Here is a 14,059-nt window from a genome sequence, read left to right on the forward strand (position 1 = left end):
AAATCGATAACATCGCTCTGTGCATCATCGTTCGATCAGCGACTGCGAACTTTGATCAAAAGGGCGCGATCGCGAGCATTGGCGCGCACGCTATCTCGGCAGACATCAGCAGACGGCTCGTATATTCTTGTAGGTACTGTACATTCACCACTTCGCGTTAAGACTACAGACAGCACAACATCGCTTCGGTTCCTGGAACGGCCGTATTCCTTTACACCAGCGTTTTGTAGAGTTACGCAGAGATCGGATCCAAAAGGGATAGCTGTTCGCCTTACTTCGTATAGCATTCACGTTTGTTGCTGTCGCATTCATTGCTTCGCTCTTGTCGCGAAACTGTGATACGTTTCTTTTCGCAATAAGCGATTAGTTCAGTGAAATAAAACGCCAGGCATGGATGGTGTCGATAAACCGCAGAGCTTAACGTGGAGTAACAGCCATGCAACCGGCTTCCGAGCAGCAAGCCGCATCCTCTGTAGTGCAGATATTCAATATGCAGTTTCATTTGCGTATGCGGGCTAGAAATCGTTCGGTGATTTGAGACGTTCTCGCTCGTCGAACCTCTGAGTTCCTGTTTTCTTACCTTCAGTAATCGCAGAGCTCCGTCAGCCTTCTCCCTGACTTGATTGGAAACTTTCGCCGAGAGAAGACATTTTTGGTTTTTAATGCATGCAACATAATTGACTGAGTGACATTTAATAACCTTTGTTATTCTCGCTCAAATCGCAATGTTGCTACCTATTCCTCCTTGTTTCGCGTCGTTGAGGCTGCTTCGCCACACGAATACTCTGCATGTGGCAAAGCACGCTCTGCAGGCGGTCACACTTTGTAAGTTACGGTTCGGTAGCGTACGCAAGCTTTAGAATCTCGAGTGATTTTCCCTTGCCGTTGCCTTTATAAAGTCGCATTTTTTGTGCATTACGAACGCACTGCAGATGATATTACCTGCATTCTGTGTACCTAGAGCGTGCTCGCCGTTGTGAATGTCTGAGCACCGCGGGTGTTTCCAGAATTATTTGATTGAAAGTTACAGTGACATCAAGCGGTTGCTACAAGTTTACCTACAGCGCTGAGAAGAGTAATTTCTGTGCTGGTGTAAATTATGGGATTTCTCTTGAGGTCCACGTAGCTTTTCTTTTTTGTATTTCCGATTTCGAAGTCGCTACCGCAATACGTAGACCGCTCTCACTCTCAAAACACAAGCGCGCCTACAGGAATGGCGTCGTCTGTGCTACCTACATACAGTAACGTACGGACAGAACACTTGTAGAAAAATCTGACGCAGCCGACTTTGTTTCTGCCGTTCCCATTTAATCCGGTAATGTAGCGTTCCGCGCGCGTTTAGCTCAAGTCAACGTTGCCCAGTAACGCCGTTTTCAACCGCCGCCAGCTTTATGGTTATTGTTATTGTTAAACTTGGCCCACCGTGGCGTTCCGGGACATATTCAAAACGACACTGAGCGCCTTAGTGTCTCGTAGCGACCCGTGCCTCAAAAGCGTGTCTCTGTTTATCTCTCTTTTTGTGCTTCCTCTTCTTCTTAACGACCATCGGGGTTCGCTCTGGCGTGCGAGGGCAGTTAAGGGAGGGTAGATGAAATACGACATCGTTCTTGCGATTTCGTGGCAGTAGCTGGAAAGAGCTCAACATTGCTGTTGCCCGCCGCGTGCGCGATTTGGCAATTTAGAGAGAGAGAGAGAAGTTGTGTCGGCAGCCTAGGAATGGGGATGTCTTTACGGCAAACGCCAGTGCGGACCAAAATTTCTAGGCGCGCGGTAGGGAGCGCGCTCCCGCGCGATAACAACAGACGCCACATCTCTCGACTTTTGGCTGCCAACCGCGCGCAGTTTCCTCGGGCCATTTGCTTTAGACTGGCGTAACATTACCGCGGCAGTGACGACGATGGCGACAACCGGTGTAAGGGGCTTTCCGTTTACTTCTTTCGTCTGGTTATAAATGATGACATCGCAGTTTCCTTTCCCTCTTGCTACGTTCGCCGTTCGCATGCGTACTTCCCAGTTTTCATGTAGTCAGCGCCTTCGTATCTGCAATCATACCTTATATTTACCGTTTTTTTTTCCTATTAAAACAGCGCTAATATTCTAATCTCGCAACACTGTTGCTTTTTGAACTTCTCCTATGTTGTTCTCGTGTCATCAGCTTATTATTATTATTCTTTGCTTCTTTTATGATTGGCTAGTAGAAAAACTCAACTTCCTGTCACCCCTATTGTTTGCGATGCTTTAGTTTTTCTGCATCAAAATGCGCAATTGAGAACGATTGTTTATATAGCCGCCATGTCAGTAAGCCTCGTTTTTTGTGATTTTCTGCTGCCAGGAAGCCGGATGTCTCTTTCTTTCTCATATTTGAATTGCGTAATGTATACGTATGCCGCGAGACGCATCAGCGTAATGAAACACACCTGCACAAAAAATTTAGAACAGCCGCATTTTTTAAAAATGGAATCTTTACACCAAGCCGCTCTCTCACAGTCTCTCTTTTTCACAATCTCCAACGTAAACACTTTCAGTGTTGAAAGCCTAAAGGTTCTTGGTCTTGCTTAAGCGCCTCGACCGGAGTTGAAATTTCGCGCTCAGTGCGTTAATGCGCTTTCTATAGTGTTGAAAAAGCGCTCGGTAACTTTCCCGGCCCCTCTAAAGAAACTTGAAAAACGATCGCGACTCTTGGAGTCACTGAAAGAGAGGCCTGCACTTCCGCCGTGAAGGCATCAAAAATAAGTTTAATTGGTTAGCACCGCGTATATATTTCGGTGTGCCACGTTCACTTCCGCTCGTTGAAGCCGAGTCTGCTGCCTTTAAATGCTGCTGATATAAACGCCGCGCGTGTGTGTGTGCCTGATGAGAGGGAAAGAAGGTTGCGAATGAAGAGTTGCGGAGGTTTAAGAGAGAAGCTTGGGAAAGGATTCTGTTTACGACGCGTAAGTTATCCCATTTCCACACGAAGCTCGCTGCACCGAACCTCGGGCGCGCAGCAAGGGTTGTACGGAGCGATAAGGAGAACCGCGAAAAATAACTGGGTATCACGGCCCTGGCGTATAAGGATCCAGGAGCGTGGCTGATAACTGTTGCGCCACTGCCGCGTTGGCTTCACCGCCGTGCTTCGGTGTTATCCGTCGGTAAACAGGAGCAGTCGATAAGGCGCGCCCGTGCCCTGTCTCCTCTTACCGTTCTCGTATTTCGCGAAGAAAAGAGGAGCAATGGGACCCACCAGGCATTTCCGTCTGTTTCCTTCCTCCCAACTTCCTCTCTTCCCGCATTTTTTTTTTGTTCTTCGTTAAACGCCGCGTGCTTCCTGAGCCCCCCCTCCCTGTCTTCCCGCCTGATCCTCGCGTCTCCCCCGAGAGCTGCTTTAGACGGTCGCCTTAAAGGGGTCATGAAGCACCCCTTGGGCTGATTGAAAAAACACATCCTGCGGAAAGCTGACACGGCTATGAACTGCTCTGCCAAATATTACAGTCGTGCGCGCCGCGTAATGGCCACAAGCGGAGCGCGAAGTTGCCGTTTCCCCAGGCACCCTCTTTTCAAACAGAGGCCGGTTCTCACTCTCGTCCGTGGGCGGGGCGTCTGTCCGCTGTACGTAGCAAGAGACATAGCATGCTTATTGGCCGATAGCCGACGTAAATCGAGAGCGGCGTTCGGATCAGATGCGCTTCTTGCCGCGGGGTGCCACCACTTGCCGGCGCCGCACTCCTCAGTACACGGTAGCCGCACTCGCGCAAGCGAATCACAGCGGGAGAGCGATCGCGTTTCATGACGCGCGCTGGCGTAACTTCTTTCCCCCATGCCATCCCTCCCTGTCTAGCTTCCAGTGCGCTCGCCGGCACGAGAAAAGAGAGAAAGCGCTGGGAGCGTGCGCCAAACCCCCGTAACTCCGCTGATTCTTGACGGATTCGAGAAATTTTTGCGGCAATCGATTCGGGAGGCAGTACACTCCGATACTGAGGCCATTAGATCATTACTTGGAAAAGTGGTTCATGACCCCTTTAAGGAGTGGAAGAAGAAATATCAGCACGCAGACGCACTCGTTCCCGGTAACGCCCCCTCATTGGCCCGTATATCCAGGAAGTGGTGTTTTTGTTTTCGTTTCATCATCTTTCCTCCTCTCCCTTCTCCTATTCTCCTCCTCCGTGTTTCTCGGTTCGCATTGACTTCGTCGTTGCGGGCTGCCCTATCTCACCCTCACCGCTGTCATTTCGCGGTCTCCTTCTATCTTTAATATTTTTTTTCTTTTTTCTTCTCCCCATAAGCTCTTATTTCTCGCTCGGTGCGCGAGCTTCTCTCATCTCTCATTTTCGCTCCCGCGAGGTCATTACCGCCACCACGCTGTTTCGGAGAGATATCTCTGGTGTGGGGCGTTATTTAGTCATTCTCTCTCTCTCTTTTTTTCGCCCCCATTCTGTACATTTCTCATTACTTTTCGCTTTCTCGCGCGCATCTTCGTGTCCCTATATGGCATTTCCTTAATTCCCCACTTCCTGATCTTTCTTCTTTTTTTTTCTCCACCATTTTCTTCGTTGTCGGCACATTTACAAGCTTCTGAAAGCAGATCCCTGTCCTTGCTATACTGGTGTTTGTGTTGGTGCACTCGCTGCAGCTTTGATGTTTGTTTGTTGGTAGGTGATTGTGAGGACTTTTGCATGTGTGTTGGAGAGGGAGCAAAATGATGAAGCGTTGTTTTGCTTCGATGTTCTTCTTTACAATGAACTTCTTGCCAGCGCTTCATATTCCCCATTGCATGTATTTTGCTGCTGTAGACCATTCGTTCTTCAGTTGTTGTTGTTGTCAACTTGGAACACGAACAAGAGGAGTACCAGGATTATTCATAGCCAAGACTTTGCTATCTGATTTTCTTCACATAAAACGACTGTAATGCAAGACTGTCTGCACGGCTGGGGCTCAGTTTATAAAATCATTTCGTAATATGAACTAAGAATAGAGCTTGCTCCATATTACATTGTCCTATAATACCAATGAGGGTTTTTATGTTTATGTGCACTTTTGTTTGTTTTTTCAAGTGCACTATTCAGACAAAAATGACAGTGCAGACGATAAGGTTAAGCTCTCTTGAACGACCTGAGCAGGTTCAGCATTGTGAACCAACACTAATGTACTGACCTGCCTAATACTGGTCTTCTATTAAATCTCTTAAACAATCAACTTACCTATTGATCTGTGCGATCAAAATCATGCAGAATGTTCATCTGCACTAGTAAAAAGCAGTCAGTTTATAGCTTTTAAATCTGCAGCATTCCTCTATAGAACTGAAATTTTCATTAGATTTTTCTCACTCATCCTTTACATCTCCTTATGGGACCGAGTTTTGTAGTGCTCATTGCCCAGCATATATGGTGTGCTGCTTGTTGTGACCTTAATTAAGGCTGTGCCAAACAAAGAAGCGAGCCTTCAAAAATTTCCTTCCTTTATTCGTTGCTTGTTGTGAGTCATTCTTAGTCTGGCATTCATTGCGTGCACTCTACCTTGTGCTCAGCTTGCTGTAACAAACTTTCCTCGTGTGTGTCTTCATTGTTGGGCTACTGTGTGTGCTTGCCAACATTAACCAGCTGCTTTTCGCTGCCAGCGCCTAACTGCTTCTTGTGCTGTGGCCCCTCTCTGCTGCTTTAGTGTGTCCTCCTGGCACGTTCAAGCCAAGCTCTGGTGATGGTCCCTGCCTGCGCTGCCCTTCATTCAGCGTTGCCCCACAACCGGGCTCCACGGAATGTCGCTGCAAAGAGCGCTACTTTAGATCTCCCACTGATCCCAAGACTATGCCTTGCACGCGTGAGTTTCCCTCATATCTGCTCTAACAAAGTGTTTCCTACTAAAACTACTAGAGGGAAGTATGGTGCTGCTGACACGAGAATTGTGGGTAGTACAGTCACACCAAATATGAGCTGCAACATGCTGCCTGTGATCAAAGCGGCACCAACACTGCACGGTGGCACTGACATACAAAACAACCAATGACGTAAACACTGTTTGGACTGCTGGTATTTTCAAAACCAATTTCATGTTTGCCGGTGTTACAGTGTAGGCTTGGGGCCCCTTCAACCATGGCCACCGTGTTGCAACTCGTATTGAGTGCCACTGTACATGAATGAATTTGTTTAAGCCTGATGCACGCATGGCTTCAGGCGTTTTTGAAGTGTCATTTACTTTCATTTATCCTTAAATTTTCACATAGTCACAATCTTTCTGAATGCGTGAGTAAAATAAGTTTCTGTGTGCATGCATAATTTTTGGAGATGCACTTGTAACGCGTTTTTTCAAAAATGATAAAATTTAGGTGAATACGCTTACTACCTACCCACCATTCCCATGTTAGCTGAAGCACTGCAGTTGCAGCACTTATAGGCTCTTGTTCCAATATTTCTACAATAATTATTTTTGTATACTTTGATGCATTAGTCTTTACATAATGTGGGTTCACTGAAGCAACAAATTATAGTGATGAATCCTTATGAATTCCAGATCTTTGTATAGTTAAGGATAGTGAGTATGTGTGAACTCTGTTAATAGCTGAGAGAGTTGGTAGGAAGGGCACAGGGAGGGAAGTTAGCTTTATGTCGAGTGAAAGTACCAATAGTAGAGACACCACACCAGATTTTGGGTCTGAAAATCTCCATGTGATGTGCATTTGCCCATCAATGAAATTCCGGAAGCGGGATTTTCCACATTGGAAATTATACTCTTAAAAGGAAAGAAATGACACTTCGAAATAGAAGAGGTGCGGGAGTAGCACAAGCACACTTTCTTTGAATATTTATGCGCCAGAAACAGTATGATCTAAGGATTCTGTTTGCTAGATTTTACACCTTTCTCCTTCTCCTCAGCTCACAACCAGGCTATCCCAGTTGTGATTTCAATGGTGTGTCACACTATTGGAAGACACAAAAAGAAATACAAGTGGAATGGAGTCATTCTATCTTTTTTTGCCCCTGAAAGGCAGGCACCATCACTCTAGTGACCCGTGTAGTCCAGCTTATGTGGAAAGGCCTGCTATCACAGTTGTGCTATTCCAGAAAGCTGTAGATGTGAGACTTTTCACAGCCTTTAACATCTTACTCTGGTGACTGCAGTTCTCATGCGATGTCAACATACCAAACTCTTAGTGTTCTTGAATGATACTTTTTTTTGCTTGGTAGTAGTCACCAATAAGCAAGTCAGATTTGAAAATGTAAACAGAACATCAGTTCTTTTCTTTGTTTCACTATTGATAACGTATAAACCAGAAATAAGAGATGTGTTACGGAAAATGAATGCTAATGAGTTAGATGTTGCACAGTTTGTTGTTACATTTGTTCATGAAACAGTTTTTATGTGCAGTGTGCATATATGTAGCTCATGCAGGCACCTTGTAAGATATGTTACCTTATATTTGGCCATTCATACTCTGTAGCGCGACTTCCTGCTTTCTACTACTAAAGCGTTGTGACTAGGTGATCTTCATGTGACATTTATGGAGATGGCAGTATGATCTTATGAAGTTCCCTGCACAAGAAACATCTTTGAAAAGAGCCCTTTAATTAAATCACGCAGTGTGTTTCTGTGATCCCAAATTATTTGTTTAGAATTCACCCCATTACCTCACACAATGCTCACAACTGCATACAAGCTACAGCAGCAGCTTGAAAACAAAATTCACAACGTCTTTGTCACTGAAGAATTGAAACCACAATGCGAGGTTGTCTTTTTGACACATCACTGTTTTTCTTGTGCAGAACCTCCTCGAGCCCCTCAAAACCTCAGTGCAAGTTGCGTGGATCAGTCGTCAGTCACCCTGACGTGGCAGCCACCGGCCAACCTTGGTGGCCGTGAAGACACAACGTACCGCGTCGTGTGTGAGACCTGCAGCCCAAGCGTCGTTTTCTCACCATCGAGGCAGGGTTTCAACGAGACCAGCGTCACCATCACGGGACTGCGTCCAGTCACTCCCTATCGTTTCCAAATTTACGCTGAAAACGGTGTCTCTGGCTTTGACAAGGGCCACTTCGCGGAAATCACAGTCAAGACTGATGCATCAGGTTCGTGTAAATTTGTGTGTTCCATATTTCTCTGCACTTCACATACTTATGGGTCATATGTGAAAGGGAACAACGTGGAAGTTTGTTAATAGAGTCAGCGTTCTGGCACAAGTCGACTATCAGTTGGCGAAGGTCCTTTCAGAACAAAGTTATTAAGCTTTCTCTACCCTGATTTCTGTAGAAAATTCTTAATCGGTAGAATTTGTGTGGTGGGGACTAGATTGTGTTTTAATCATACTGTGATGAACAGGAGAATGATTTAAATATAGATCAGCATGTAAAGAAGTCTGGCATTAAAAAAGACCATTCTGGTTACGGTTCTTGATCAGTGCTCTTTGCCCTGTGTTCGGACAACATCAGGACAATAGTCTTTTAAAAGCACACTTTTGGGTGATTGATACTTGGGAAGTATATGACTGATACTTGGGAAGCATATGACTGATACTTGGGAAGCATACGTTTCGCAACTGCAATAGTGGCAGCCATCGTAGTTGCAAAACACCGGCTTGCGCTAGACACCTCATTCATCCAAACCTTTTGTGTAACTTTTATTTTGCATATTTGTAATAGAACTACAGTTACCATTCACGTCTTAGACATCGCACAACATTTCCACCTAGTCACTGAAAGCCTCGAATTGTATGCGAAGAGATGCACATGCTGACTTTTTTCTTCTTGATTTCTTTTACTTCTTGCAGTTCAAACAGTGATCTCCAATGTCCGTGCTAAAGCCATCAAAAGCACTGAAGTTTTACTGGCATGGGATGCACCACAAGACCCGTTTCCTGAGATTGATCGCTATGAAGTCCGTTACTTCCCACGAAAGTGGGCCAAGAATGAGACCGTGCTGCAGTCACACAAGCTGCAGCTCGCTGTCACTGGGCTGCGGTCACGAACCGAGTATGGCTTTCAAGTGCGTGTCAAGACGACGCGTGGCTTCGGAGAGTACAGTGACACTGTTTTCCTGACCACTGGCCAGTACACCCACAGCCCAGGTCAGCTATTCTTGCTTTTGTTTTACAGCGAAAGCTGTTATGAGATCATTTCACCGGCCGTTTTTTGGCGCCGTAGTTGTCCGCCGCTGCCGCCGCCGCCGGTGTCCGTAACCAGTATCGATCGAAATAAGAAAAAAAAACTAAATAAGAAAAAAATTCCAGGATGGAACGAGGTTCGAACCTGGGCTCTCTGCGTGGGAGCCCAGTATTCAACCTCTGAGCCATGCCGGTGCTTGAAACTGCTTCGCAAAAAAGGTCCTATACAGGCTTCATGTCGGGAAGGAACCACATTAGCATATGCAATATAGCGTGGTAGAAGAGTAAAATAAGCACCAAGCGTCGCACAACGCGAATTCTGTAACCAGGCGTCACACAATGCAAATTGCGCAACGAGTAGGTTGTGAAATGCTTCCAACCCATTACAAAGGGCTCTGCCATAATTCTTCATCGTCATCAGGCACAACATCAACAAAGTGCGCATAATGCCTTACATGCGTTTAGCACGTAACACGGATCTCCATAAAATGACGAAAAATGGCACAGTGTCTGCTGCCCTACTTCTCAAAAATTAGAATGATTTATAGCGTAGTGGGTTCTTCGAAAGTGCACTTGTATTGGTTGCCAAGGAAGCCTATAAGCGCAGGTCCATTTCCTCGGGGTCTCAGTAAAATTACAATGCTTTATAGCGTAGTGGGTTCCTCGCAAGTGCACTTGGATTGGTTGCCAAGAAAGCCCATGAGCGCATTATCCATTTCCTCGGGGTCTCAGTAAAGTTCTTCGCGCCCCCCCCCCCCCCGTCAACGTATGTTATACAGCATGACGGGGGAGGGAAATAGCGAGCGGGCGTCACCCAATGCAAATTACATAACTGGTGGGCTGTTTAAAGCTTCCAACCCATTACAAAGGGCTGAGCCATAATTCTTCATCGTCATCAGTCGTCGCGTCAACAAAGTGCACATAATGCCTTACAGACGTGTAGCTGGTGCCTCGCTTCTCTGCAGAATGACGAATAATGGCTTAGTAGGTGCTTCCCAACTTCACAAAAATTGTGATTTATGGCGTAGTGGGTACCTTTCTAGTCTACTTGTATTGTAGCCCCAAGAGAGCTTACAACAGGCTCTAGAAACGCCGCTCTTCCAGCTTTCACTGTGACTGTGCTGCGGTTTCAGCGCAGGCCTGGCGTTTTTTTGCACTAGCGCATTGTTGGTGATGGAATCAGCTACATCACGTCACGGCTGAGACAGCGCGACTTAGCACGGACATAGAAAAGAAGGGACAGCACATGGTCCCTTTTCTGTTATGTCCATCTCAAGTAGTGCGGTTCTAGGCATTAACTTATAGTACCAATAGTACCAACTCGCCCATTTTTCTGCCCTGAATTTACTTTATATCAACCAGCAAGGGTTTTTACATATGTCTAAATAACATATTTCTTGTACTAGTTACTCCTGCATGTGGATATAACTCCGCTTAGAAAGCAAAGTTGATCATTGTGTAATCTCTCCATATGTAAATCCAGTCTAAAAAAAACATTGCTGGGAAGAATAATAGCAGCATGCATGAAAGAACAACCTCCGGTATTAAAACTTAATCTGGAATTAAGAAGTGGACTTGGGCAGAACCACTGATGCTTGAAACAAGTAATCGACACTGTGTTAGGGGTGAAATAGTTATTAATCAGAAAAAAGGCAGTTCAATTAGTAACATTTCACATGTAAAGATGATAATTTGAAATTAAAAATTGGATCACAAGGCGTAAGTATATTATCTAAAGAGATACATTTCATTCATGCACAAAGGGCAGAGATCAATATTAGCTGGAGACAATGGGGCATAGCTAGGGAGAACATCTTGCTAAACATAATGATGATCATGCTGTTACAAATTGAGTATTTAAAAAATAAATCCTGATCTTTATTTTATGTGCCAAAGTCATGATTTGACTACAGGGCAAGAAGTATCATGGTGACATAACTATGTGTTCGTATCATCTACGAAATAGACTGCTAAAAGATTTCAGTAGAACAAATAATGAGAGAACAGTATGTACTTGGTAACGTTTGCACTTGTGTCATGTATTTCCCATTGCATCAAGAAATTAAAATATTTTCGTAGTGCATGCTAAATCGCACCGTAATAGCACTTCACTGGTTCCCATGCTGCGTAAGACATGCACAATTTTTCATTTGCCTTTAAGCAGCAGTTTCTAGCAGTTTGCATATTCAGTCATTTTTTTATGTTGCGTTAACGAGTCTCTTACCTCTGTTTGTCTTCAAATGCAGCTCTGGTGGGTGATGAGGACAAGGTTCAGGTCAGGATCATCGCTGGAGCCACTGTCGCGGTCATACTTCTAGTCGTCATCGTGATCGTGATGATCATCCTGTACATCAAAAGGTCTGCTCTAATTTCATTTCTCTTTGCTCATTTTGCGTAAGTGATTTCTGACACACAAAAACATGCATAAAAAGTATATCATTTGTGACTAAAAGTATCTGAATCTGTTTCTAAATTTTATTTCAGTGAAGGTTATTTAAAACACGTGGTTTTACGAAAACAAAAGCACTTAGGAGAACAGAGTAATGAAGATGTACAGAGAAGTCATCTTTCTGAGTAAAGAACATGGTTTTATGTGAAAAAACTAGGCTTGTGCGAATATTCGAGCAGTTCGAATATTCGAACGAATATTACAGTATTCGAATTCGCTTCGAACAGAATTTAAACTATTCTAAATGTCGAAGTATTCAAAACGAGTGAATAGATATACTTTCTGTAGAGGTGGTTTCACTGCAGTGCAGGGGTGCTATACCGCGAATACACCTTTTCAGGGGAAATCCGCATTGCCGCGAAGTCACACTTCAAGGTTAAATGAACAAATTAAACGTCACATTGATTCATCATTTCGTTAAGTTTAAAAGCTCATTATGCTGGCTTATATGCTATAGGTAAAGTAAATTTTAAAACGTAACGTATTTTACAGGTTATCACTTGCATTCTACCGAAAGCCAAATCCAGCTACTATTCAAAGTTGCTTCCACTTTCCTTTGAACCAAATAGAATGACATTTGCACATGCCTTGTTTCAATTTTAAAAAATATTGTGCAGATTAGCTGGGTCATGACAAATGCGCTCATTTTTCTTAATAATATGTGATATACACGATTTGAATTCGATTCGAAATTATTCAACTAAATCACTATTCGCTTCAAACCTAAAACTTACTATTCGCACAAGCCTAGAAAAAACCCTCTAAAGTGTTTAGAGTCAAGTTAAAATACGGTTTTCACGCCCTTTATGACAGTCAGCACGCCAGTTCATTCTTTTTTTGTGCCTGAAATTGATGCTGTCCTTGCGCATTATCGAAAGCCATCAGTGAATGGATTCTCATCACTGTTCATTCTCTTTACGAGTTTTATTGTAAGTTTATATGCTACTGCATTGGAGATACATTTTTTTTTTAAATAATAGTACAGAACATTACAAACTTGAGCTGGCATATTGTATATTGTATGCAGTGATATTACGTTAGGGACATTTCTTTGACATATCTTTGTGTACATGCACATAACTATTTCGCCTTTAGCAACCAACACAGGTGTCCTAGCAATACCAACTCTGTTATTCTAATATACTTGTACATATAAATTAAACAGCAGCATTGGCTAATGTTATTGAAAACGTCTATTTGAAATAATAAACATTTATAAGGCTTCAGAAATCAGTAATTGGAAGGTGCTTGTTTAATATCGGTGGTACAACTGTTCTACACTGTACGAAAAAAGAAAATTGCCATGTTAGTGTCACAGTCTGTGCTTGCGTTGCTAAGAGAAGTCTATCATAACATAATTGCTGGTAAAAATTTGAAAAATACAAAATCAACATAGTCGTAAGGAATTACAGTTGCTTCAAATGCTAGACCTCAGAAAAGTATTAACGCTAGTTGTTGATGAGATGTGTTAGCATATAAGTGTGTTACAGTTAAAGATGAGCAAAAACACTGCTCATTTACCCAGTGAAATATCATTCTGCAATCGCAAATCACAAGTACACGGCAGCTCGTTCACAGTCATTTAAAAGTCACACTCCTAATTCTTTTTTCAGAAGTTCTGACGACTGCAACAAGAAGCAGCCTAGTGACTGCGATACTCTGGAGTACCGTAACGGGGAAGGTAAGAAATGTAAGGACGCCAATTTTTGTTTTCAACCTCCTCTCTTTCCTGACCTTGGGCATGACGCTTTCTGCTGCTGAGAATGGTTGGGTAACTCTGCATAATTCATGGCTTTGTAACGCCGTAAGCATCAAGCATGAATAGCTGGGAATCTCTTCTAGTGTTGCAGCCAAATTTCATTTCATAATGGTGTCAAAATTACCTTTTAGCATTGCACTACTGACTAAAACTTGCATTGACAGTCCTATAACAATCAGCAATCTTGTTTTGGCTAGCAAAGTTCCGTCTTTCAGGGTCACTCCACCTTTCCCCTGAAATGGTGCATTATTTGCCTTTTATTTTTGCAGAGTAAGTAATGTTTAGGTTCAGTGTCGGCAGAAATATCCCTCATTTGCAAACCCTATGAACTGAGAAGAGCCAATATCACTAAAAAAATGTACGTGCCCTCATCTATGAGCACTGCTGTATTGAAATCTTGCCAAGGTCTGAGCAGTATAATAGTAATGGGTAGCACATTGCACCAGTAACTCGCAGTTTGCATTTATTATGTAGTTTGTTGGCTATCTTCTACTGCTTTCTTTTTCTGCTCGCTTTTCTCTGCTGGGTGCTGGTGAACTGACGCTTGCCTTTCCTTCTCTGCTTCTGTAGTAGTCCCTGCTTTGGAACACCCTCCAATTGTTCAGACTGCTCGATGTAAGTATGAACTTTCTGCTAACGATTTCACCCGCTTGCATGCGTTTCAGCAGCTGTTTGGTTTCTTTTGTGGCACCATAAGCTGTTGCTTAACACTTTGACTAATTGGTTGTGGTCACAAGCTGTTACTTTACAGCCAACTTTCATGAATTTACTGGTGATGCGGCTG

At 43.8% G+C, this 14,059-nt stretch overlaps 1 protein-coding gene across 9 annotated transcripts in view; it reads left to right on the plus strand.

The window, feature by feature from the left end:
- Window positions 1-14,059, plus strand: part of LOC119389723 (ephrin type-B receptor 2) — a 301,549-nt gene that overhangs the window by 269,889 nt on the left and 17,601 nt on the right. The window contains exons 5-10 of one of the 9 annotated variants that reach the window (XM_037657088.2): window positions 5,638-5,793; window positions 7,734-8,036; window positions 8,735-9,031; window positions 11,314-11,425; window positions 13,130-13,206; window positions 13,846-13,890. In XM_037657088.2, the coding sequence (XP_037513016.1) occupies window positions 5,638-5,793; window positions 7,734-8,036; window positions 8,735-9,031; window positions 11,314-11,425; window positions 13,130-13,206; window positions 13,846-13,890 (990 nt within the window). The remainder of the gene's footprint in view (window positions 1-5,637; window positions 5,794-7,733; window positions 8,037-8,734; window positions 9,032-11,313; window positions 11,426-13,129; window positions 13,207-13,845; window positions 13,891-14,059) is intronic. The other 8 variants (XM_037657090.2, XM_037657089.2, XM_049414527.1 and 5 more) reach the window with 8 other exon arrangements.

The sequence above is a fragment of the Rhipicephalus sanguineus genome, chromosome 4 (genome assembly GCF_013339695.2).
Source record: "Rhipicephalus sanguineus isolate Rsan-2018 chromosome 4, BIME_Rsan_1.4, whole genome shotgun sequence".
In the NCBI taxonomy this organism is placed as follows: Eukaryota; Metazoa; Arthropoda; class Arachnida; order Ixodida; family Ixodidae; genus Rhipicephalus; species Rhipicephalus sanguineus.